The 26,382-nt window shown below is 53.0% G+C and overlaps 2 protein-coding genes and 1 non-coding gene across 3 annotated transcripts; 2 read left to right on the forward strand and 1 right to left on the reverse strand.

Moving 5' to 3' along the window:
• Positions 1 to 95: 95 nt before the first annotated feature.
• On the forward strand, positions 96 to 168 carry TGME49_253010. Its single transcript has one exon. It is a non-coding gene; the product is annotated as a tRNA-Ala (tRNA).
• A 2,705-nt stretch (positions 169 to 2,873) lies between these two features.
• TGME49_253020 (hypothetical protein) lies at positions 2,874 to 10,817 on the reverse strand. The gene is made up of 9 exons (XM_018780992.1): positions 8,683 to 10,817; positions 7,757 to 8,193; positions 7,309 to 7,446; positions 6,457 to 6,531; positions 5,835 to 6,092; positions 4,871 to 4,959; positions 4,242 to 4,288; positions 3,777 to 3,843; positions 2,874 to 3,238 (listed from the first exon to the last, which is right to left on the reverse strand). Exons 1-9 carry the CDS (start codon positions 8,900 to 8,902, stop codon positions 3,169 to 3,171), a joined length of 1,401 nt encoding a protein of 466 aa, XP_018638197.1. The 5' UTR covers positions 8,903 to 10,817; the 3' UTR covers positions 2,874 to 3,168.
• Positions 10,513 to 25,797, forward strand: TGME49_253030 (glycosyl hydrolase, family 31 protein). Its single transcript, XM_018780993.1, has 16 exons — positions 10,513 to 11,599; positions 12,369 to 14,704; positions 15,316 to 15,701; positions 16,022 to 16,213; positions 17,006 to 17,073; positions 18,019 to 18,189; positions 18,789 to 18,875; positions 19,069 to 19,140; positions 19,652 to 19,792; positions 20,050 to 20,168; positions 20,725 to 20,852; positions 21,488 to 21,686; positions 22,264 to 22,479; positions 23,084 to 23,255; positions 23,777 to 24,068; positions 24,716 to 25,797. Exons 2-16 carry the CDS (start codon positions 12,378 to 12,380, stop codon positions 24,994 to 24,996), a joined length of 4,851 nt encoding a protein of 1,616 aa, XP_018638198.1. The 5' UTR covers positions 10,513 to 11,599; positions 12,369 to 12,377; the 3' UTR covers positions 24,997 to 25,797.
• Positions 25,798 to 26,382: the final 585 nt, after the last annotated feature.

Genomic DNA, 26,382 nt, shown 5'->3' on the forward strand with positions numbered 1-26,382 from the left:
ACGCACCACTCCTGGGTTTTCAGCAGAACCCGGTGAAGAACAGCAGCCCCTGTGATTTCACGGAACGCCGCATAGGCACAGCAACAATAAATCAAGGGCGTCTAGCTCAAATGGTAGAGCGCTCGCTTAGCATGCGAGAGGTAATGGGATCGATACCCATGTCGTCCAGTATATCCTTATAAAAGGGTCTTGTTTTTTCCTGCACGATATTCGTCGTTCCGGCAGTGTTTTCTTTTTTTTTCCGGCTCGGTGGTCTCGATGATATGCAGACGCAGAAAAAAAGCCATTTATAAACTCAACATGTCTCTTTTCGCTTTCCAAACAGAAGAAACGGCTGCAAGCCGGTAGTTGCCTCGTGTGCTCCCCCCCCCTCCCCCAGGGCTTGTTTAGCCCTTATATTTTCGCTTTATGAAGTGGTTTCATGTCCAAGAAGGAGGCAGCGAATTCTTTTCGGACCAGGGAGATGAGATAGACGCCTGAATGGAAGTTGCTCATACGCTGTAGCACTCGCTCTGCCTGAAACGCTCCATTGCATTACCTGCTGCACCATCCTGAGCAGCATCTTGTTAGAAGACTGTGTTTTCGCGCCGTTATCGTTTTCTAAGCGTATTAAAAAGACGCTCAGGCTGGCCTACCATTGCAGATTTTCCACCCGGGGAAAAGTGTGGCTATCCAGCGTCGTCCGCCGCTACGTCGTCAGTGTCTATGGGGGACTCAAAACTCATGCAAGCGTCCCGCCGTCGCTGTCGAATCAGATTAGCACACTAGAAGAATATGCTTGTGTGGTGTAAGTCGTTCGTGATGAGATTCAACATTCACTCGACTGTGTGGTTAAAAGGCTCGGGTCACGCCCGGCATGCGCAGTAGTAGGTTGAAGGAACTGTTAGCGAGTGAAGGCCTTCTACCTTAAAAGCTGTCGCGTCGTCTGCATTTGCATCAACGCCGTAAGGAAACGAGCGACAATATGAAAGCTCAAGGATATGGTGGCACTGCAATATCTGTGGTTGTTCTGGAAAGGATCGCTGGGCATTCTGGTGCCAGAGCGAGAGGTGTCTGGCGGATGCCAGGGCGTGTACCTCACTCAGTAAGAGTGCTCGCTAGTTTGCGAGAGACCATGCGCCTTGCACAAATGTTGTCAACTTTTTCGATTACCGTAAATTCTCTTTTAGACAGACTATTGGGTCCCAATAAACACTAGCACCCGTTTTGAGATGCTTTCCTGCGGCTCTCCCACCCTCCGCGGTTGGCCCATAATTGCAGGGGACTTCGTTTTCATTAGCAACCTGCTCGCAGCCGGTGACACACGGACACCCAGTTCGCCACTTTAACCGTCATGGCGTCCGTTTCAAACTATACCGAGACCGATGGTTAAGGCTCTTAGACTCTCTCTGGCTCTGAAATGCCCCCTTCACCAGTACTCACTGCTTCCTCTGCGAAAGCCTCTTCCGTAGTCTCCAGAACCTCCGACTGAGTTACAAGAGACAGTCGACCACTCTTACTGTAAAGACGAGAAGGAAAAGAGGCTCCGTCTTGCTGTGACTCCAGAATTAGGAAACCTCAATGCTGTCTTCTCTCCTAGGCTACTGCCAACTGCTGCTTTCTGCAAAAATGAGCCTTTGCCTCTGTTCGGCTGACACCGTTGCACCGGCGTACCGGGAGTGTCAACATAGAGGGCAGAGCACTGCCTCTACACACCCCAGTGAAACTCGGGAAACAATTCTCAGAACCTACTGAATAGCGCGGACACTCGCCCCGTTGGTAGGTCCAACCTCGCCAAGATCCCTTTAACACGACCCCTCCGAAACAGTCGGGTGGGAGATTTAGGAATCACTGAAGCATTTGCGCATGAAGTAACCACGGGGCTGTCGATGGCGGTGGAAGCGCCGTGAGTGCACAGGGACTGGGCGTGATACAAACCTGTAGAATCGGCAGTGTACGCGCTTTATTCTTCAACGTGTAGTGACATATGTTCTAACTGAAGGTGTATGGAACGCGTAGGTCTACGTTTCCGAATAGACATATGTACATGCATGGTGTCGAGACGTCTCTGTCCCCCGGCACCATCAAAGATAGGCGAACCCCTGCGAACTGTGGCCTGCGTAGAAATGTGAGTACTTGCTCTCCAGTTTTTTCTTCGGTGCGCGGTCCGCATAGCCATGCACATAGTTGGACATAGTGAAGACGAAGACAATAGGGAAAGAAGCTTGTCATATGTAACTATCCGCCATATATACCAAGAAAGCAAGATGTTATAACACGACTGTTCTAGGCGAGAGAAGAGGACCTCTTATCCCTGTAGATTCCGTTTCAATAGAACGAAAAGTGTCTTCCTTGCCAAACGTGAAAAACCCATGCGCTTGCAAGTCCAGAGATCGCGCCTGCGTTTCGGCATCAGTCGGACAGGCGTTTGCGTTACCCAGTAAAGGGCTGACGGTTTACGGCCGAAGAAGCTATGCTGAACCTTCAAATATCTCCGCGTTCGGAGTGACCGATAATAAATCGTGTGTACCTCAATTCGGCAAGCAAACAGTTTCGTTTTGTAGTGTCTCGTAAAGCATTCCACACGTCGGCGATGTTCCAGGCGTAGTCTATGGGTAACTGCTACCACTCGTATTTGCAGCGAGAGAAAACGACCAGTCAAATGCTAGTTCGATCGGTACCATCGTACTGGAAGTGCGTACACGATTTGTGTAGTGCCTGTCGCGTGTTGTCTGTATGTCGTAACCGGAGTCGTATTTAGTATCCTGCCACGAGTGCTTCGGCTTAGACACACTTTTTGTTCGGCAACGAAAGCAAATCAAACACTTCCATTCGCGTTTTCCAATCAAGTATCAGCCAGAGGGCTTTCTGCTGCCCGACCGAAGGACCCGAAGACTTATCCCCCTTGGCCTGTGTTCCCGCTTTCCTAAAGTGAACTGTAGCATTTCGTTGCAGAAAATAAAGCACCGCGTGTCGTTATCGAGTCCGTCAGAACGGCACAAAAAAAAGCACAATCCGTCGTTGTCCTTTTTAAGACCTAACCACTCGGGACGTCGGTGTTCGGAAGCACACCTCCAGATTCTCTTTTGATCGGTTTCTCAAGTAACAGCGTTTGTGTTTCTCTAAAAGCGGTATGAAACGTTGAGAAACCTCTTCTCGCTGCGAAGGCATTTTGCATCTCCCTGACGATTAGTTTTCAGACTGCGTGACCGTCGCGAAGAGGTAGAAGTGCAGAAAAAGCCGAGTTTGTAACTGTGGCCTGCGCACACACCGTGCACCAGACCAATTCTCTTCCTTCAAACAGAGCCTCAGACACGTCCGCTAGAATCCAAGCAATTGCCTCAGCTTTCGATCCACCAACGAGAAATGGGCATTTACACAAATCTAGATGAAATCCGGCACTCGCATGCCGACTTTTATCTAGATTTGTCGGACGCGGACTGGTGATCGAAGAGGTGGAGGCTTTGGTATGCAACCAACACCACATCGCCGTTTATTCCTTTTTCCCGCCACACCCGCATCTACCCCTATTTGTATATGCATCTTCTTCCTATAGAAACCTATACATACACTTACACATTTTTACATATACGTACACGCATGTATAATATATATATATATATAATACATATTTATTCTTGGCGACCGTCGAGCGAAAGCCTAGCTTCACGGCAGTTTACGTGCGGTATAGCGCGCTCAATGCGGCTACGCGTTCTCTCTTTTGCTCCGTAGTGACAGCTGTATGAAAGCGGCAAGCGCGCGAGACGCTTCCACGCAACTGCCGTTCTGCTTTTTACTTAATCAGGAGTTGCAGAAGCAGGAGACCGTCCTGATGCCACTCGAGGCGCAGACCAGTGGCGAGCTCTGAGGGTGCATGCAGCGCGGGGAACACACGTACACTCAAAGTGTGGAAAGAAAAGCAACAGCCTCCCGAGATAACGCAAATAAACAGGAGACTCTCAGTAGCGGCGACCTGGGAAGCGCAACCAGACTAGGCTTTTGAATGGCAAAAATGTTCCGAAAATGAAGAAGCGAAGCACAGATGTACCTTCAGTCCTGACTCCCGTGGGTATGAAGAACAGTCCTGAACGCCTGCATTTATCAAGGTGTTTTCAAGGGAAGGCTCAGCTCAGTCGGAGGCACTTTTACATTTCCTTCTTGGCATCTCAGATCCCGATGCACATCTAAAATCAAGTCAAGTGTCACAGCAAATGCCATCTGACAACCGCGGGACTTGCTGCGCCTAACTCTGTTCGACCTACTAAGGGCCGGGACAACCGAGAGGAGACTTCTCAGCTTGTATGTGTGCCTGTCGAAAAGCGGACGACAGACGAAACAGGAAACACTGCATGAGCACTGACGCCTGTTGCCGCTTTCGTTCATCACCCCTGTCTCTCCAATCCAGTTAAATCGCTTCTCTCCGCGGGCACCCAGACAACCTACAACTCTAAAGACTGTGCACACAGTACATGTCCATATATACACATGTTTACGTATGTTTATATATATATATATATATATGTCTACATCGGTATCTCAGTGATGCTTCCCTTGTGAACGCATGTGCCCCCCCTTGTTGATTTGTAAACAGCATCCTGTAGGAAAAATGAAGTGAATCCAGACACATCTATCATTTTCTCAGCCAAACGGTCTGTGAGCTTTGGAACACCCGAACCGAAATAGAGTATATTGATTTATGCTTGCATAATCAGCACAGATGCAAGTCCACATAGACATCGACGGTGTCAGACATCTAAACATATACATATATATATCTATATATGTGAATACGCATTTTCTTATGTTTTTGGGATGCCCGAATGTGATCTCGAAATATGCAGATATGCCCGGAACACAAGCAGAGAAACAGTTTCACCGCGCGACTGCGTACTCGTGCGTCCTTGTCAGTTGCAGGCTAGGAAAGAGAAGAGGGTCGAGGCCGAGTGCGACTTCTTGCGCGACAGCCTGGTGGCTGGTGCTCTGAATAAAGGACGACCGATGAAACAGAGAAAAACGTAGGGCAGAGAAATTGAAGACGCAGCCGACGCCGGTGCACCAAATACAAAGACATGCGCTTTTAAAATCTCTGAAAAAGAATGATGCACTGAACTCGAGGGTTCTTCTCCTGTACGTGAAAGCCCAGCGGACACCCAATTATATATATATATATATATATCTTTATGCAGGGGTGTTTTACTTGGAAAATCTTCGTGGCATACTGTTAAAGTCATAGCACATCCATACCAATGTGTATACACAAAAATACATACGTGCACCAAGAGCTATATACATACATATCTATGTAACCTTGTGTGTGTATGTATATGTGCCGTCAACCATGTGACACACCCACTCGAGTGTCTCCTAAGTCTCTGTTTCCGAAGCGACCAGTCTCGCTTGCTCCGGAGAGGCTCTGGCAGATGATTCCGTTTTCATCGCTGTCCTTCCAACGACTTGCGGGATGCTCTTAACCATCCGTCTCTTCATCGCGAATCGAATCTTCACTAACCACGCCAGGCTTTCTCTTTCTTTCGATGTATCTGTCTCTCTCTCTCTATGTCTACTTGTATATATCCATCTATCTATCTATGTCTCTCTCTCTCTCTGTCTCATTATCTCTTTATCTACCTATATATCTCTATCTTCTTGTCTATCTTCTTATCTATCTTTTCCACTACATACATCGAAGTTGGAATATCAACCTATCCGCGTACACACATCGATCGGCGCAGATTGATCTCCTGCCAGAATTTCAATCGATATACCCCCGAGGGTGTCTGGGCGGAGAAGGAGAGGAAGCGAGGGAACACGGGGACGAGAGAACTGCAGGGTGTGGTTTCCAGTCTCGAGCTCACCAGGCGCATAATCACCGGCTTCGTCTCATCGGCGGCCGCTGTGAATGCAACAGGGCTGACGTGTACGGAGGATTCTTCCTCTTCTGTCTCGCGGTGTCTCTGAAGATTCGCAGGTTGTCTCTTATCGTCCTCTGGAAACGCAAAGCTAGGCAAAGGCGGAGGAAAAACAGAGAGACGCACATCGCCCGATCCTGCAGCCCCGGAAGCCTCTTCGTCGGACCCTAACAGGTCCACGAGAACTTCCCTGAATGCCTGCGGCTGCAGAGAGCACAGACGCACAATGTGAAGAAAGAAACAACAAGATAGCTGACGACTGGAGGACACTGCCTGGACACACACATGCGGTCTGAAGAGACGAAAAAGGGAGGAACGTCCAACGCGATCAGCTCTCGAACGCAGCCGACGTGACATAATTGAGACGTCGTAGAGGATTGATCTTCAACGCTGGCAGCTGTCTTCACCAGTCCAGTACCCTCTCTACGACTCAGAAGGAGCTGGAGGAGAAGAGAGGAGGAGAGCAGCAGACGACGCACCGCAGCGGTTGAGAGAAGCGGCAAGAAGGAAGGACATGAAAAGTAAATCTTGGAAACAGAGACATTTGCAACAACACAGCGAAACGCACCGACACTCGGAGGTAGTCTGCCGAAGACGAACTGCAAGACGGAGAAAAGACGCATAAATCCGGGAGTTTCTCGTGCTGCAAAAACACCCAAACAGCACAGCGGACCCGTCGACGTGTACAGACACCCTCCTGTCGGCTCTCTTCAGAGTCCTTCCACCTTCCTCATTTCGTGCGTGAATTCGCCTGCAAACCACCACCTATCTACTTTTCCATGTCTCTGTATCTTGATACTTGACTTACTCAAGAGATCTATCTTAGCCAGTAGATTTGTCTATCACAATGCATTGATCTACGTGTCTGTCCTAGTCAATCTAGTCATCCAGATACCTTGATCTAAATCCTCCAGTTTATCAATATCTATCTCTCTACCTATCTATCGCTAAACCTATATCTCTCTCTATCTATCTGTCTCTCTATCAAATTATATCAATATATATCTCTCTCTAAATCGCCCTGTTTATATCTCTCTCTCTATCCATCAATCACCTTCGGTAGATGTGCCAAGAAACCGTTTTCAGTCCACCTGCCTATGGATCTGTCTATCTGTGTTCGTGCATGCGAACGCAAAAATGCGCATTTGCAGATAGCGCGCATGTGCCTTTTCTCCAGCCTCAGGAACCCGGTCGAGTGAGGCTGTGAAGCATCGACGCAAGATCTCCTGATGAACGAGGAGCTGCATGCACAGCTGCTGGGAGGGAGACTTCGCCTCCTCGCTGGACTGCATCTGGCTCTGGGGAACTTCCACTTGACATTTATGCGCCTTTGGAGCAATGGCTACTCCCCAGGTCGACTCCGCGTTTTTGTTGTGTACACGTCGATTACACCTGCATCATTTTGAAAGCACAACCTGACCTGAGAAATGCTGAACGTCTTCACACAAATCTCTGAAAGCGCTTCTTCCTCCTCAGATCCGCCTCGGCCCAGAAGACGCTCGTGAAGGAGCAGAGTGAGCAAGCCCTCGTCGAAGATGTAACGAACGCGAAGATGAGCCTGCGAAAAACGCGACACGAACTACGGGATGGATAATGAAGCAGAGAACCAAGACGGAAAGCGCTTCGCCTCACCCTTTCTCTAGTTCTTCCTTCTCGTCCTGTGTCTCCCTCTCCCTCTCTCTCGATGCGTCGTCTCTCTCTGTCTTCTTCTCTCTGTCCAGGCTGCGCTGCGTCTCCCTCGTTTTCGCCGAGAGAGCCTTGTTCGTCGGCGGTGGCCGCATGTCGCCTGCCAACTGGAACTGCCTCTTCGTCTCTGCATGTTCCCTCTCCACCGCTCGAGTCCTGCGCTCGACACTGCTTCCGCCTACGTTCTCCCCGAACAACATCAGCGCGTTGACCAGCTCGTGGACGCGAACCATCACTTGCTGCTCCTCTGCATCTCTCCTGTCCCCTTCTTCCTCGCGCTCCGGAGTCGCACAAGTCCTCCCCGGCTCTCCCGGCTCGCGTTCTGCATCGCCGCAGGCCTCGTTCGCCGCCCGCCTTCGCTTGCGGCCCCGCGACGCGCGCCCGGACCGCCTCGACTTATATTCGAAGAAGGGGAAGAAAGAGGCGGCGAGACGCAGCTCGCTGTACACGTCTCGGGCGCGAGAGACTCCGCGCAGCAGCAGCTCGTTCTCGCTCCACTGAATGAAGACGCAGTTCCAGTCTCCTTCGGCTCCGGACGGATGCCCTCTGGTCGCACCCTGTCGATGTCGGGATTCTCTGCCCCCTTCGAGCAGCGAGGCAGACGCCGCGTTCCCTGCAGCTGAGGAGCAGGCGGCGCAGAACGCAGCGAGGAAGACGCGACAAACAGATCAGCGACACGGAGAAGGGAGACAAAAAAGACGGCAGACAAAGCGAAAGAAAAGAGATGCGGAGAGAGACGTTAACCATCATTAGTCTGGGTGCAGCGGCTCAGAAAGCAGAGCCCGGGTGAAGGACAGCGAGGCGCGGCGATCAAAGAGAAACTGAAGACACAGAGAAACTGAAAACACAGAGACACTGAAGACACAGAGACACTGAAGCCACAGAGAAACTGAAGACAAAGAGAAACTGAAGACAAAGAGAAACGCGAACGAGCTAGCGATTCTCAGAGATAGAAGGGAAACAAAAACGAAGAAAAGAAAAGAGATGCACTCAGCATGGGGGCCCCAAAAGAACAACAGAACAGGATCCGTGGAACAAAAAAAAGGCCTTGAAGCCGCAACTGAGGATGCGACACCGCCAGTGGGGGGGACGAAGTCAGAAAACGTACAGTGAGGAATGACGACGGAGAGAAGCTGTGAGAAGAAGCGGACATCATCAACTTCGAACTGGACATATTCAGGCAAGACGGCGTCGGTGGGAGAACTGTCTCCTTTCTCCGTGGCGCCTGCAGGCAAGGTCCGCTTTCTTGTCGCGGGGGAGGGAGGAATGCACTCCCCGCGAGAGGAGGGGAGAGGCGACTCCGCGCCGTCGCTGTCTCCTCTCTCCATGTGGAGCAGTCAGGACCGAGGCAGAGAGAACAGAGAGCGAGGAAGACCAGGAAGAAGGAGAAGACGGAAAAGGAGAAGACGGAAAAGGAGACGAAGCCGGAGAGGACGAGGACGAAGGAAAAGGCGAGGAAGACAGCGGGAGGAAGAAGGAGCTTCTGGAAGACCGCGCGTTGAGATGTGCGAACAGAAGAACGAGGGAGAGAAGAAACAGATTCGCGCCCATGTGTAGCGACGGAGAGAATCGCGAGGTCTCGTTCCTTCGAGTCACGCTCGAAGAAGAAAGAGACGACGACGAAGCGCGCAAAGGGCCATTTGCGGGTGCAGGCCAACACCTGCACGCCGATGGAAAGAGAGAGGAATCCCGTTTTCGACTTTCCCCGTTGTTCTCCCCATATCCGAAATGAAACCTTTTTCTCCGCAGTCCTTTTTTCTCTCTCTTCCGTTTGTGGCGTGTCTGCCCCCTCCCGCCTCCTCTGGGCGGGAGCAAGAGACGCTCGACGGCGCGAGTATCCTGGTTTTTTTGGACTCGGAATTTCGTTTTCTCCTCCCCTCCCCTTCCCCTTCTGCTATCGTCCAGAGGATTTTTCACAGGCAAGAAGAACGATGACGGAGACCGCCCTCATGGCGTCCGCCTCTGCTGCAAGACAGCGGTGTGTGAGCAGTCGGACTTTCGCCGGCTGCTTGGGCTGCGTCTCCTTGGTTCGTTTCGCGCTGTCTCCTCGAACAAGAGAGAGAGAGAGAGGAAGAAGACGGAGAAGAACGGCCGCTCCTTCGATGTTTTTCTTCTTTCTGCTTTCTATGAGAGACGAAACAGTCCATCTAGCTTCTTCCTCCGCGGCAATTTCTCGTCCTGCGTCCTCCCTCTCGTCTAAAAAGTGACCATCTCTCGCCGCTTGTCGCCGTCGCCCGGAGGGGGGAGACAGGAGGAGCGGGTCCGAGATGGGAGGCCGCGAATGTCTCCGGCGACTTTTTTCGTTCTTGTTTTCCGAGCGTTTTCTGGAGCCTCCAAATCGCTTTCGACACTCGCCTCGCGGAACGCCGAGAGACCGTGGAAGGCTGCGAGCGAACCGCCGCGAGAGAGGCAAAGGAGCCGACGAGAAAACGCGCTGTCGCGGCTCAGCCGTGCGAGGATATCGTGCAGCCGCTCGGGGTGTGCAAACAATGCAGGACTTTTGGATTTCCTGGAGAAAAATGGACATCCGAGGGAGGCTTGAGAAAACAGCGAGATTGAGCAAGACAACGAGATGCTTCCCTCTACGAAAGACGCATCTGTTCTCTTCCACCCATTTCCGCTTCGAGCTGCAGTGCATGACGCGGTCACTCCCAGGGGGTGTGGTGACGCGGACCGTCTGCGGCTCGACTTCCGAGTTCTCGAAAAACTGGCTTCTTTATCTGTAGAGAGAGGAGAAAAAGACGTCTAGACATCTGCAAAGGGACTGCGGTGTCTCAGCGGTGGATTCGAGCCTAACTCCCCCAAGCGTTTCTGGAGCGCCGTCCAAGCCACTGCGCGTACGCTGTGCGTTTGCCACGGACTTCGCAGGGGTCTCTGCATTTTCCCTCCGGCAGACTTCGCCAGTTCAGCTTCCGTTGCTTTCTGTGTCTCTGGAGAACTCGGGGATGTACCTCGCATTTTGTCCTGCCCGCGCATTCTCCTGGGCAACTTCCTGTCGCTCGGCTTGCGCCTGCCGCGTGTGCACTTTCGCTTGTTAGGTGCCGTTTTCCAGAGTTCTGTGCAGTCACCCAGTGGCGGCAGGTGCCCACCTGCCGTGATCGGGACCGGGGCAGCGCTTTCTGGCCTTTTCTCTTGCAGGGAAATCCTTTCTTGTTGCCTTTCCGCCGACTTCCACCCTCTGTTTCGACCTGCAGTCGCGCGCTTCCTCGCCACCGACCCGCTGTTCATGCTTTTACCCGCGTCGTTCCCCGCCCCCCGCGGTCACGAGACTCTCTAGCGAGCCACTGCGGTTGGAGCTCGCGAGCCTCGTCGCTATCGCGTCAGCCACCGGGGCGTTTTTTGTCGCGGCCTTTCAGATTCTTCGCTTTCCAGAGGGGCAGCGAGCAGAAGCGTCCACGGTTCTCGACTGGGGTTCGACAGACTCCGCTTTCCAAGCTTTTCTGCTTCTTTGGCGCAGCCTTCCCAGCCGCCTTCCCGTTCCTTTTCCTCTCCCTGAGCAAGCTGTTCAGCACCGCAAGTCTCTGGAAACTCTGAGCAACTGCAGAAGGCGCTGAACGAGGCGGCACAGATTTTCTGCCGGCGTTTTCCAGGCACCTCGAGGAGGGACTCGCAGCGTCTCGGTTCGCGAGCGTTCTGGAGAAAATGGGTCGAGGCTAACAAATACGGAGCAAAGAACCACCATTTCGAGGGTAGGACGGCCGGCGTCGGACACGAACGCGCCGAGGACGCAGCGACGCCAGACGAGCGACAGAGCGGCACCGCACCAGGCGCTGAGCTTTGCTTCGGAGCTGTTCCAGTCCTTTTCTCCTGCTCGGCCTTCCCATGCGGTCAAGACCTGGGTGGAGGTAACTTGTGGAACAGTTCCGCTGTCTCCTCTGCAGACGCCCTTCTCCGACTCGAGCCAAGAACGCCGCCTCTCTCGCGCGGTCCTTGGCTGTCGGCAAACTTTGCTCCTGAAGCCGCAACTCTCCACGGCCTCATCGTTGCGCGACACTCGACGCCTGGTCGCACAGGCCGCTTCCCTGGTACGAAGAGATCTGGAAGGGCCGCGTCCTCTTACCCCCCAATTTCTCGACGCAAATGGAGAAACAGCGGAAGACGCGTCGCCAGATTTTCCATACGCTGCCTCCTCTTCTTGATCCATCCAGCATCGCATGTGCACACATATGCTTGAATGTTCATATATATATATATATATGCGTACGTGCGAGTATGCGTATGCATAATTGTGTCTGAGTATACATGGGTACAGCAGTATAGGTCTGAGTATAATACATGAGTATATATATATATATATATGCTTTTTGGCGTGTGTGTGGCATTCGTTCTTGGGGTAAGCAGGCGACTGCAAGTGTTCATTCGCTGGAAGTCTCAGACGAGACTTATTCTGGAGATGCGTTTGCGTGTGTATCTCCAGTGACGACGTCGTCCGATCTGAATTACAGGCGCGCATGCAGTTGTGTTCCCAGTTGTCTGCTTTCGAATCGAGTTTTGCGTTGACCCTGACCGACATGACAGTCGCCTGCAGGGTCTGGTGTCTAGAGGCAGACAGGTAGGTTTATACATGCATATGTGAACGGAAATGCATAAATGTGTGTGCGTGAGGTTATGCGTCTAGGTGCATGTGTATGCGTGCCTGTCTGTCTGTGAGTTCATATTTGTATGGACATGTCGGCACTGTAAGCTTTGGTTCAACGGCGCCGGTGTCTCAGGTTTTGTGCGTTGAAATCGCGAAGGCGACTCGTTTTTTGACTGCAGGTTGTCTGCGTGTTTCGCGCCCATGTTTTTCCCCAGGACGTCAAGATGGCGAGGACGTCGCGCGTCTGGGCGCCTGCGTTTGCACTGAGATGCGCGTCAGAGGGCGCTGAGAAGGCGGACCCAGAGCGGCATGGCGAGAAGTTCTTCTCTGCTGAGTGGCTTCTCACTTGGATTTCGTCGTGGTTTCTCTTTTCTTTCTGCGCGCCGACGTCGCCCGCGGCCGCGCCCGTGCAGGCCCCGCGCGCGGGGGTGTCTCCTCGTCGAGGCCGGGCATTCACCACCTGGCGAGTTCTTTGTTTCGGACTTTCCTGGCTGGTCGTTCTGCTGCTTCTGTCGCCGTCTGCGCCGTGTCCACCTCCGGCGTTCTCCTCACTTCTTGTGCTTTTCTCGCCGTCCTTTCGATGGCTGGATCCCCCGCCAGTCTCCGACTCGCTCGCCGGCTTCAGGGACCCTGCGCGATTTCTCTGGGAGGACGCGCCAGCCGCCGCAGAGGAGGACGCGATGCACGGAGGTTTTCGAGAGGCCGGCAGACGCGGTTGGCGCGCCAGGATCCAGCGCAGAGGCGAACCTGCGTTCGCGGCTGTCGCCTTCGCGCCGCACAAGAGACGCGCGCCTGCAGCGTCTCTCCAGTGCTTTCAGGGCGCAGAGGAGAGAGGGCCGCCGGCGTCGTGGAAGAGCTTGACTTTCTCGTTTCTGCCGCGCGCGACCTTCTCGGTGGCCATAGAGCGAGACAAGTTCAAACTCAGCTGCACGCAGGCCTCCTTCTGTCACCGCTACCTGCACTGGGTGGACTTGATCGCGAAGAAGCTCCCGCGAGCTTCGGCCTCTGCGCCGCCGCTCTACTCCGTCGACGTGAGGAGTCTTCCGTCGCGCGGTGCCGCGAGGAACGCGGAAGAGAAGACAAACAACGGACAGGGCCAGAGCCAAGAAGAGGAGCGAGACGGAGCAGACAGTGGAAGTCGAGGGGATGAGGAGCGCAGCCACGAGGAGCGCAGCGGCGACAGTGTGCCGACGTCCTTTGTTGGCGAGAAGGTGGAGGTGAAGGAGAAGAAGAAGGAGAAGAAGGAGAAGAAGGAGAAGAAGGAGAAGGAGAAGGAGGACGAGAAGACGAAGGAGAAGAAACACGGGTCGAAGAAGGGAGGGACGGAGAAGAAGAAGCGAACTGGCATCTCTCGATCTCCGGCGACAGTTGTGGCGTTTGACGTCGTTCGCGGGAGCGACGGATTGCGCTTGGAGGCGCGTCTCGCGGTGTTTGTCGACGGCATCGTTCGTCTGAAGATGCGGGAGAAGCTGAATGCTCAGCAGCTGCAGCGCGAGAAGGAGAAGACAGAGGGCATGCGCGCGGAGGCGCCGAACGAACCGCAAGACGTCCACGCAAATGTCTTTCGCCTCGATGAGCGTTTTCGCCGCTATGAGGGCTACGTCGCAGACGTTTTGCATCTCGAGGAAGACCCGGCAGAGGGGACAGAGGACGAAGCGAAGGTGACTTTCTCGACAAACGCGACGGTCGTGGAGTTCGTGGCGCGGCCGCCCATGTCTGGCGGACACCGCGGAGAGTTTCCTCGCTTCTTCCCTGCCAAGATGCGCGCGGCAGAGGCCTCATGTCCGCCGACGCCGACCGTCTCGGAGACGTCACCCGAGAAGGCGTCGTCCGAGAAGGCGTCGGAGCCGGAGCCGCGACCTGCGGCGGCGCTGAAGACTTTGGAGGCGCGGCAGAGCGCGCGCGCCTTCGCCTGGCACCTCGACGGAGAGAGGCTGCTTGTGCGCGTCGTGCTGCAACACTCGCCTTTCGCACTGCGGGTGTACCTCCACAACAAACTCACGCAAGAGATCAACGAGAAGCAGCTGCTGAACTGGGAGGCGTTCTTGCCTGTGAACAGCAAGAAGCGCGGAGCAGCCGAGGCCGAGGGACGACAACAGGTCGAGGAGCGCATGCACATGGACGCAGGCGACGCGGTCCCGAATGCGCTTGCAAATACGCGTTCGCAGGTCCCGGAGGAGCTGCAGGCGGCGGAGGCCGCGAGAGTTGCCGAGGCTGCGACAGGAGCGGGCGTCGACCTTCGCGAGAAGATCAAAGGCTTGCGCGGACTCGAGTGGAGCGTGGGCGAGGTGCTCGGCGAGAACGTCGACGAAGAACGCGAAGTCGTGAACGACATCATCATGCCGCTGTTCCACGCAGGAGCCATCCACGACGCCGTCGACCTGTACAGACAGGGCGCGATGGAGGAGGCCTTCGACCGGTTTCTCGACAGCAAACCTTTCGGACCGACGGCGATAGGCGTCGATGTAACGTTCTGGGGTGCGAGCCAGGTGTACGGCCTCTTCGAGCACGCTGCGCCATTTCCGCTGAAAAGCTACACTGAGCCGTACAGGTTCGCGAGAGACAGCAGCTGAAGAAAGGCAAACGGAGGGCAGAAACCGGCCGCGGCAGCGACGCGCGACATGCGGGGTCCGGGGGAGCACGGAGAAGACGGCAGAGCGAGACAGGGGAGAGAGAGGAAATGAAGGCGAAAGACTGAGGCGAGAAAAGAGGGAGACCAAAGAGGAGAGCGGGGCAGGGACAAGGGGACATGGAACAGACGGCGAGCGATAGAAATGGAGAAAGAAGAGAGAGAAGGCGAAGTTCGGAACAAAGCCGAGAAGAGAACGGAGAAGGGAGAGAGTGAGTGGACGCGAGAAGGAAAGAAAAGGAAGTGTGGCGAACGCTGTCCAGGTAGAGAGACAGCAACATGAGGCATCGGGTGATGACGGTAGACGTTTGCTCCCTGTTTCGCCTTTTGTCCTCGCTTTGTCGTTCCTTCTCCTGTTCTGCTCTGTCCATCCCCGTGACGCCATCCACGAATCGCCTCCGCGCATGAGACCCGCGCATGAGACCCGCGCATGAGACCCGCGCATGAGACCCGCGCAGTGAGTTACCACCCGCTGTGCGGAGATGCATTTCGTGTCTCCTCTCTGTCGCCTCCTCCTCGTTTTCTTTCATCAGGCTGTACAACTTGGACGTATTCAACTACGAGCTCGACAGTCCGTTTAGCATGTACGCAAGCATTCCGTTCCTCATGGCGATCCACGCGCCTGCGGCCAGCAAGGAGGTCGGTTTGCGACGGGGATCGACAAGTCGCTTTTTCGAGGAACCGGAAAACGTTCCGCAGCGTCGCGGGAGCTGCGGCGGCGCGGCGTTCGCGTCTCGAGAGGAGGAACTCCGCACAAAGTCGCCGTTGGTAACGGGATTTCTCTTTCTCAACCCCACAGAATTGTGGGTCAAGCTGAGGTACGACCAAGGCGGCGAAGACCTCCCAGAAACCTTCGCCGGATTGAATGAGGAGGAAGACGAAGACGGCTCCGACTCGGTCTCGAAGCGGCAAAAGAGATGTAAGTTCCGAGACGCTGCATTCCGCTTCTCACAGAGCCACGAGAGCAGACACCGCCGAAACGACGAGCAGGCCACCGGAAAACGCGCAAGACGCTCAGGACAAAGCACGGAAGCAAAGCCTATACCCAAGAGTGTATATATGTATATACATATATATATATATATATATATATATATATATATATGCATATATGTGTATATATGTGTATGTATGTATATATATGTATATATATGTATATATATGTATATATATATATATATATATATATGAGGTTTTGAGTCTGGGGTTCTTTGGTTGATGTGTGTGATCCCGGTTTAGCTCGACAAAGGAAATATCAGTCGTTCGCGTCGATGGAGTCGATGGATTGGGAGGCATTTCAACAGAAAAGAAAGAAGACCAAGTACGAGGCTCTCAGAACATGGTGGACGGCGGAGGGCGGAATCTTCGACGCCATCATGTTTCTCGGACCGACGCCGCAAGATGTGCATCGTCAATATCACATTGCCACAGGTATGAAACATCGAAAAATCCATCTGCATCCATGTCTCTCATGCTCGCGTTGACATAGCCGTTCAACAGTCCGAAGGTGTTGAAGGCATTCGCTGGAATATAGTTACACACAGTTTTTACGGTATGTATGTAATTGTATACATGCATTGGGATATTCCCATATAAATATTTATATTTATATATATATCTACATATATACATATGTATACATATATATACATATATATATATATATATGTATATATATATAATATAATATATTATATATAAAATAAATATATCGATATATGTACCGCGGGTCAGGGTCCGCTGTGAAGTATCCAAGTGCGTGCCTACACGGTTGCCTGCACCTCTTTGACTACGCGTACAGATAAAAATGTTTGTCACTGTGCGTCGCTCGTCGGACGAACAGTCTTCTTTTTCCGACCTGCACAGGCGCCACCACGCTCTTGCATGCATGTAGGCATGCGCAGAGGGAACTGGGCCGTCGTAGCTCTACATGCATGTTCTTGTGTGTGCGAAATTCTGACTCTGCGCGAGGCATGGGCGTTTGACATTGTATGTGCATACGGGGACGCATGCAGCGGTTGTTTACCGCGTACATGGACGGCTGTACATCTGCGAATGCATGGCTCCGCGAGACTGCTGTGCGCAAATATCTACGCTTGAGTGTCTTCCGACAGTACGCGTTGGTGGCGATAAACGCAGGCGCGGATATGCTCATATATGTGGACGGGTGCATGCATGGAAGGAGTCGATCACCTGGATATCTGCTCTTTGAATTTCGCGCAGGCATGCCAGCGATGGCTCCTCTGTTTGCTCTCGGGAAGCATCAGTGCCGGTGGAACTACAACGATCAGGTCCGGAAATCACGGACTCAGTCTCGCTTCCCGCAGTCGCCTTTCTCTGCCCTTCTCCAGGAACGCAGTTCGATGTCTCCGTCTCGTATTTGAATCCATAGACACACACTGCGCCCCCCACACTCGTACACACACGCATATATATATATATATATATATACATATATGTGCGTGTATAAATACGTATATATATATATATATATATATATATGTACGTGTGTATACGTACTTGTATATGTATGCGTATACGAACATGTATGACAGGTATCTGCCTGTGTGCTCGGCAGGAACGCGCTTCGCTCCTGGCTTGTCTGCAGATGAAATGGAGTGGATGCGTCTTTCTGTCCTCGTGCCGGTGCCGACAGGGACGCCTGTGTTTCTCTCTGTTCCGCTCTGAGCTCGCGGACTAACCGCGTTTTGCATGCGTGTAAATGCTCCATATATACTCATATATTCGCATTCATACACACTGATACATCCCTATACAAATATACATATATATATATATATATATTTATTCATGCGCATATATATCTATATATCTATATCTATATAGATATATATATGGATGTCAATGTGCATTCTGTCACTGTATCTGTATGTGCAGAGTTTTCGATCTGTTGAATGTGTGGTGGCTTTTTTCCAGCGCGAACGGGGACGTCTTCTCCTGTGTTTTTCTTGATTGCGGCTTTCGGCCTCTTTCAGTCGGGCGTTTTTGTTTCCCTGGAGTTCTTTTCAAGTTTCGCCCTCCGTGCTTCTATCTTTTTTTCCGAGTTCCTCCCGGACTTGGTTGTCTGTTGCCTCTCGCGTCGAGGTCTCCTCTTTGCCAGATGTCCTCCGCTCGAGGCAACTGAACGTGGAGAGTGTCTGCGTATGCAGGACAAGCCGAGGTTGCCTATGGAACGCGCTTTCGCTTTGTGGTTCCTCTCGCTCTGCACTTTTCAGGAAGACGTCTTGACCGTCGACCGCGGCTTCGACGAGCACAACATCCCCTACGACGTGATGTGGATCGACATCGAACACACGCTGGAAAAACGATACTTCACCTGGGATCCCAAAACGTTCCCAGAGCCTCAGAAGATGATTGAGTCGATCGCCTCCAAGGACCGCAAAGTGGTAGGCGCGAAAGAGGCCTTCGCCTCTATCCGCAGGGAGACGGATCTCCTTCGCCGCCTGCACATCCACCAAGAAAGGAACGTCTCTCAGTGTCGCGCAGATCTTCTTCGGTGTGAGCTGAGGCCGCGACGTCTGCAGAACATCTGAATGGATGCGGCCAAGGACACCCTAGTCGCTCGCGTTCCTGCATGGATGCATGCGGCTCGTTGTTGCGGCGGTTGTGGATCTCGACTCCTCACATTTTCTCGGATGCTTCGTCTGCGCGAACCTCAAAAACAGCCGAACGCCTTGCTGCAGGAACAGCCATGTCTGCGTATGATGCGGTGCTGCAAAAGACGCAGCGCTTCCTGTGATGCGTTGCTGGGGCCTTGGCGAGAAGGAATCGACGCCTGTTGCGTTTTCAAGAGCAACGAGATGCGATCCCGGGAACTGGCTGCGACACCAGCTCCTTCCGGCCACCTGCACGCGAAGGTTTAGGCTTATATTCGGAGCACTCAGGACGCCGCGGTGACTCCGAGGCAGCGCTCGACCTCGACGTTGGGTCGCTCTCTCTAGCCGTTCACTGCTGGTCTGCTTTTCCCGGTTTTTGTGTTTTCCAGGTGGCTATCGTCGATCCTCACCTCAAGGCTGTCGCAGACTACTACGTGTATCGCGAGGCGTTGGAAGGGAGTATGCTCGTCCGAAATGTGAGCTCGCTCTTTAAAGTTCTTTTCCCCTTTCTGGGGGCGACCGTCTGTGACGTGTACAGTGTTGTCCTCGCTGCTTCCTTCAAGGCGGATAGGAGAGCGGTGTCGTGTAGCGCGTTATCCGGCGCTCCATCGTGCTGAGTCCTTCAGATAAGAACATGTCTGTCTGTCGCTCCTATCCTTCCATTTGCAGCCTTCAGGAGGTATCTTCCACGGCCACTGCTGGTCTGGCGACTCGGCCTACGCAGACTTCCTCAGCCCCAGGGTGAGCGTCGCGCTGCTCGTTTCTTTCCGGTTTTCCTTTCAGTGGCAGTGCCTCTTCTCCTCGCCTCGTCTCATTCCTCTTTTCAAGGCTGTGTGCCGAGGTCTCGCGCGCTCCTCATCTTCTTCTCTGCGTCGTGCTGTCTATCAGGTGACGCGTCTCATGTTCACTCTCCTGTTCTCTCTGCCTTCCTCTCGGTGTGTAGTCATATGGTGTTCTTTTCCTTCTCGTTCCCTCTCTCTGTTTCTGGTCTCTCTCCGTTTCTTGCTTCTGTCTCTTTTTTTTCTGGCGCAACAGCGAGACACGGGGGCCGGCCCAGCCGTTTGCGGCAAGGGCGAAAGGGGGAACGAACTGTTTTGGATGGTCAGCGCCGCGCGCGCCTGCGCAGCCATCTCGCAGCTGAGCGCGCCGAGTTTCACTGGCGCGTCTGTGGTTTGTCTCCGCGAGCCTTTTTCTCACCCTCTGTTCTCCGGCGGACGCGAATCCGCTCGTGTGCACTCGTGCGTCCTCTCAGACTCGCGAGTGGTGGCGGGGGTTGTACAGCTACGATCGATACAAGTTTTCAACTCCCGATCTCTGGGTCTGGAACGACATGAACGAACCGTCGGTCTTCAGTGGACCTGAGCTGTCAATGCCGAAGGACCTTCTTCACATGGTACGTCCGTCGAAAGAGACGCTCGTCTCCTTGCTTCAGACCGATGCATGGCACAAACGTCGGTCTGCTGCAGAGGGGGATCGACTGTCCAGTCTGGTGCGTAGCTGAGGGAGACTTCGCAGCATCGCGAGGAGAGGGTGCAGATGCACACAGAGAGGAAAGTTGGCGGCCCTCGGGGGAACGAACCGCGGAGCCACAGGCGAAGAAAGGCGCTGCGCGCTCTTGTGTTTTTCTCTTGTGTTTTTCCTCTCTGCCAGGGTGGACTGTTGGAGCACAGAGAAATTCATAATCTGTATGGGCACTACCACCACCGCAGTACATACGAAGGACTGATGCGCAGAGGCGAAGGAAATCAGAGACCGTTTCTCCTCACCCGGTAAAGCGAATCAAACTGTCTCGTTCTCGTCTTCGTCCAGCCTCAAGAACACTGGCGGTCCAGGCTCGTGCTTCGAGACTCTAACGCCGACATACAAACTACGCATCTCAATATATATATATATATATATATATATTTTCGTTGGTACAGATATATGGATGTACGTTTGTGTGTGTTCACGGACGGCTGAATATAGACAGGGGTCGATCCAGGTAGACGACTGCAGACGCGTAGGTTGTTGATCTGTATCTACATATAGAGGGACTTAGGTTCAGAGATGCAGGCGAGTCGAAGCTTCGTCTGTGCGCATGCATCTGGGCGCGTTTTTTGTTGCGAAAAGGGCAGTAGATCAGCACAGCCTCTGCAGGCGTCCTCTCACCCGACTCGAGATGCCACTCGACAGCGCCAGGCATTTGGATGAGAGCTGCGTCCACGCATCTCCACTCTCGTTAGATGGACCTCGATGCGCCGCAGGCCTGGGGCCTGGCCTGGGCGTTTCTGCCGAGCTCCTTCGAGCTGATCGAAGGGTGCTGTCTCCGTTCTCTCCTCGCTGCAGGTCGCTTTTCGTTGGGTCCCACCGCTTCGGTTTCGTGTGGACGGGAGACAACCGCGCAGAGTGGACGCACTTGGCGGCGTCGATTCCGATGATTCTCAGCGCGGCCGTCTGCGGCGTGTCGGCAATCGGTAAACGCAGGCGTCGTCTGATTTTCCTAACTGCTCGACAACGCCCCGACCTGTCACCGCCCACTGCCTATGCGCGACAGCACCGAGCTTCAGTACAGGAATGTGTTCAGACACACACAGATCTATATTATTTATTTATATGGCGATCGATATATGTCGATAGATACAGAAAATTGCGAATAGTTTAAGACTACGTAGGAAGCAATTATACACACGTGCACAGATACATATATATTTATAGTTTTTTTTATACGCGTATTTATACATGTTTCCAGACTGTGTAAACAGTAGATCAATTTATATATATATATATATATATATAATTATAGTTGTGTTCTTGTGTGCAGCTCCAGCACAGCTGTCGCAGAGAGAGGGCGAGGCCGGTGGTGGAGAAGAGAGAAGGAAGTTGGAAGAGGGGAGAGGCGGCCGACATGAACAGACAGATTAGTGATACTGCAGAGCGAGCGCTCTCGCTATATACATATATATATATATATATATATATATATATATGTATATGAGTGTGAGTGTGTTCAGGTGACTGTGGTTCTTTCTCTTTATTTCTCTGTAGTGGCTTTGCACCTTTGATTGCGCAACGCGTTCGTCAATGAAGGCATCCTTTGCATTCTGCTTAGGTGCGGACGTGGACGGATTTTTCGCGGATACGTCTGAAGAGCTTCACATTCGCTGGCAGCAAGCCGGGATCTTTTACCCTTTTTATCGCTCGCATGCTCACATGGACACCAAGAGACGCGAGCCTTGGCTGTTCAGCAAACGGTCGCTGGACGTCGTTCGAGAAGCAGTCCTCGTTCGATACAGACTTCTGCCTTACTGGTAAAGACGCCGCTTGAAGCGCCGCCGAGACGCACACAGCGAAGCCTTCATTCGCTCCACGCACAAGTGTATGCTGCATGGAGATCCAGCGGTGCGCTGCTGCGGCTCGTCAACGCATGCGGCAGATTCTCAGAGAGAGTCGCGTAGGCAGACAGAGAGTCGCGTAGGCAGTCAGAGAGTCGCGTGACGAGAAACTCAGGCAGATGAAGAAAGAGGCGTCGTCGTTTTCGCTACGACTCTAGACGGCGACCCATGCGCTGCGGTTAGGGTGGTCGAAGAAGGTGGAGATGGACGACCTCATCCGCAGAGAGGAGAGGTCCTTCAGGGGAGATGAGAGCGCGTTGAAGCGAGTGTCGACGGTTACGCAGAAGTGGACGCCGGTTGCCCTCGCATCATGCAGTTGTGGGGAGTCCCCGAGAGGACACGAAGACGCGTTCTCGTTTTCTCTCTCGCGCTCGAGCCATCCCGGGAACAGAGAGGCTCTGTTTCGTGGACGCCGGTCGCTGTGTCGCGTGCGAACCGCGACACAGAGCGTTTCGTCAACCAGTGAAGACTCTGTTCTCCTGTCTTCCTTCAGGTACACGCTGTTTGCAGAATACGCGCTCACAGGAGACCCTATCGTGCGGCCTCTGTGGTGGCTTGACGCCCTCTCGCCGCATTTCCAGGAAGAGCAGCAGGCCTTCTTGGTGGGCTCCGACTTCCTCGTTCGCCCGATTGTTCGACCGATGGACGACGACCAAGTGAATGGCTTCGAACTCGACATCGCGTTGCCGCGCGACGACAACAACGTTTGGTGAGTCTCCTGCGAGGCTCGCGGCAGGAGGCGAGAGACGCCGACCGTCAAGGACCGCCCAGGCGTGGAAGCGTCGGCTGCAGCTTTCTGTGTCGACAGCGACTTGAGAGAAAGCCGATCTTCGGTACACACTCTTCTCGGTGTCTGTGGTCGATCTGGGTAAACCTCAAGGCATTGGTGGAAGCGTCAAATGCGTCTGTAAAGACAAATCGCGTTCTTGCCCAGCGACATCGCGTTTCCTACCGGAAGCCACGTGTGATGGCTCGAGTCGAACACTGCGACGTGACTGGAAAGAGTCAAGGCAATGCAGGCAGCGCCATTTTTGTATGTGCATGAACGGAAATGCAAACAAAAAAAACAACCTCGTCTCTTCCTTGTCGTGCGAACTTCTTCACTTGTTCTACGGCGGTGTAGTTGACTTTTTCTGGAGAAGCGGGGACCTCTTGTTCCTTTCGAGTTCACCTGGAGTTCCTTCTCTGTGTCCCTGCATGTCTGGCCATAGACGCACACACGTGCATTGGCATCCTTTTATCGGCGCGAAGTGGAGCTGAAAGATGTATCGGTTTTCGGAGTGTCTTTTGAGTCTCGCGCTTTGCGTCTCTAGGATCGACTACTTTTCTGGTCTGCCGTTCTTCCCGACGTTGAGCGACGAACCGTGGGTGAAGTACGGAGTGACGCTGCGGAACATTCCAGTGTTCGTGCGTGGAGGGACGATTCTCCTCACCAAAGAACGAGTGAAGCGTTCCTCAACCAATATGTTCCACTCCCCCTACACGGTGAGCTTGTCGCCTTGGTCTCTCCGTCGTGACGCTCCCTGCGAAGCACACGGCTCCTGTCGATCTCGTCACCCAAACCTCATGCTGCGCATGACGTATTTTCACCTACCTACACAAACACATATATATATATATATATATATATAGAGAGAGAGAGAGATATGGATATGGATATGCATGTGTGTGTGAAGATATGGTTGGAGAGGACGTCGATGTTTTTTTCTCTATCTCGGTTTTTTATCGGTCCGTTTCTGTGTCTCGCATTCGACTCTTCGCTTGCCGGCGTCGTCTTTTCCCCTCTCCGTCGCTCGTCTTCGTCCTCTATCTTTGCGTTACTCGATCCCCCTCCCCCCTCCTTCAGTTTCCGAACCTATCTCGCTGCGTCTCTTTCTCTCTCTCGACAGATTCACATATATACTTATATATATATATATATATATATATATATATCAACAGCTGCTGGGTATCGACACTGCGCGTGTGCGTGAGCAAAGTTTCGGTATGTTTCTCTCCTGTTTCAGGTCCACATTTATCCGTCCGCAGCGGCGGAAGGCGCCCCGGGCGGTGGGGTCGCGACCGGTCGTGTGTATGTTGATGACTACAACAGCTTCGAGTATCTGAGGGGGAAGTTTGTGTACGAAGGCTTCGCGTATTATCCGAAGGCTCGCGACAACGAAGCGCGGGATGCACGGACAAAGGACGAAGACGCAGAGAGCACGTGGATTCTGCGGTCCGAAGCGCTGCCTCTCGAAATCCTCGACTCGAACGATGAGCCTCTCACCGGATACCTCAGCGACTTCCCCCACAGAGAAAGTGAGAAACTTCCGCATTTGTCGCGACAGTCGCAAACAGCTACGAACCACCCGCCATCCTCGCAACGAGACGCTCTCGCTGCAAAGAAGCATGCATCGAAACGCACAATCGCAGCGACATCAACGGACATTCCCAAAGGGCACGCAGGTCCACACACATGCGCGTATATATATATATATATATATATATATATAAATATTTACAGAAATATATACACAAACACATACATATGTACACACATATATACATTTATAGACACATATATACAGAAATATAGGCACAAATATATATATATATATATATATGTTGAAAATATGTATGTGAAGTGTATATATGTTTATTTATATGCGTATATGGATTCGTGGATGGATGCATGCAGGTGCATGTATGTTTCTGTCTTTCTGTATATTGAAACCTGTGGGGACGGAGGTGCATGGAGGTGGATATATCTGTATGTCTATGTGCGAAGATTGGAGTCGTCGAACATGCTTGGTTTTACGGCGAATGAATTGGTGAGCAAAGGCGGCCGGGGACGTTTGACGAACGTCGGGGTGAGGCGGCGAAAGACGTCGTGTTTCGCGTTTTTTCTTTTGTCCGCTTCCCTGGCTCCCAGTGCGGTCTCCTTTCCTTTCCTGCTTGTCGCGCAGTCGAGAGAATCGTCTTGTGGGCAGTGGAGTCTCCGCCGACGCGCGTCGTCGTCAGGCGCGAGAGTCCTCTGCGTGTCGAGGAGGCGCCCGACAAGCTGGCCGAGGAAGAAGTCGAGGGAGAGAAAGAAGAAGAACTTTTCTTCTCTTCGGAGGAAATTGTCGCGCCGCACCACGAGACGCAGACCCAACTCCTGGGTGGAAAAACGTTTTTCCGAGTCGACGTCAAGTTGCCGAAAATCGACGTCGGAAAGAACGACTGGCAGGTTCTCTTCCACTTCTGAGTTCGCAGGTCTCGCGGGAGGATTCGAGGAGCGCGGAAAGTTCGACTCGTCGGAGAGGGAGAACCTTTCGCTGAAGAGAGGCCAGTCGGAGTCCGAGAGACCAAGTGGTGAAGGATGGAGAAGCTCCTGCGAAAAACTTGCCCGTGCACGCGTTAGGCCTTCACGGAGTCGTTGTCGCTGCTGGGTCCAGTTTTCCTTCCCCACACCTCTTTGTCGCTGAACGTCAGTTCCGCAACAAGTCCTTCGTTTTGCGTTCAGCGACTGCTTCCAAAGAGCCATTGCGCATTCGCCTTGTATTTACTCGCGTCATGTGTATGTCTGTGTGCTGCCGTTCGCGAGTCCTCACCTGGGCAGTGTCGGGGAACGAATCCGACAAAGGCAGGTCGTCCGTTTCGCGTTCAGCCAACATGCGTTCAAAAGGTTCCAAGGCGAGACTCTCACATGGAAGTTTTTTCCGAACGCCTGCCCATGGCCTTGGGTCGGCGCCTGCCGTGGTGGCGTTTTGCGAGACGGGGGAGGAACCGCGGCGCGTCTTTTCCTGCTTCTCCGAGAGAGCGTCGACCACAGTCCGATGGCTCGGGAGACGGGAGCCAGCTGGCCGAAGCAGAAAACAACAAAGATAGAGAGGTTCCGGCCTTCTCCGCTGCCTCGACAAGTGACTCAGAGGAGGACTGCCAGCTCCCCGCATCCGTTTAGAGGGAGGACAAAGAGGAACTAGGAGAAACAGAAAAAGATAGACGGAGAAACAAGCAACGCGGCAAAATGTGGAACAAGTCGACGCAACGCTGCAAGAGGGACGAACGCTTTCGGACTAGGCGGTGGTTTTCATGAGATATGACTTTTTTCGTGAGATGTGACTTTTTTCGTGAGATGTGAGAGACGCGTTGATTTCAGCTTTTTGTCGTTCTTTTGCGTGGAACCGTGACGCTTGTCTCCAGGGGGGAACGCGAGTGAGGCTCCAAACGAACGAGGGCCGCAGGCAAAGCAGGGATACCAGGAACGAATCTGCGGGTCTCTCGCACTGAGTTCGAAACGCAAGAAGGCGGGGAATTTGGGAAGCGAGGAAACCACGCAGAAAAACAGGAAATCAACCAAGTATCAAAGAACGGATACGGGGGGGGGAAGGTTCCTCGAGGAGCGAAGCGAACACCGGTGATTGTCAATTTTCGTGTGTGAAAATGCGACCCTGAGCGCGTAGAAGGAACCTTTGTTTCTTTTGGCTGTCTCCTTCGATCGGCTGTATGGACAGCCCGTATCGTTAAACGGGAGAAGTGAGTGGAGGCGGTTTCTGAGTTTCTTGCGTTCGGACGTTTTCGTTGATTGTGTCAGGCGTTGATGTCGAGGCCTTCTCCTCTGTTCAAGTCCGAGTCGAGAAGCTGCTCGTTG

The sequence above is a fragment of the Toxoplasma gondii genome, chromosome III (genome assembly GCF_000006565.2).
Source record: "Toxoplasma gondii ME49 chromosome III, whole genome shotgun sequence".
Taxonomy (NCBI): Eukaryota; Apicomplexa; class Conoidasida; order Eucoccidiorida; family Sarcocystidae; genus Toxoplasma; species Toxoplasma gondii.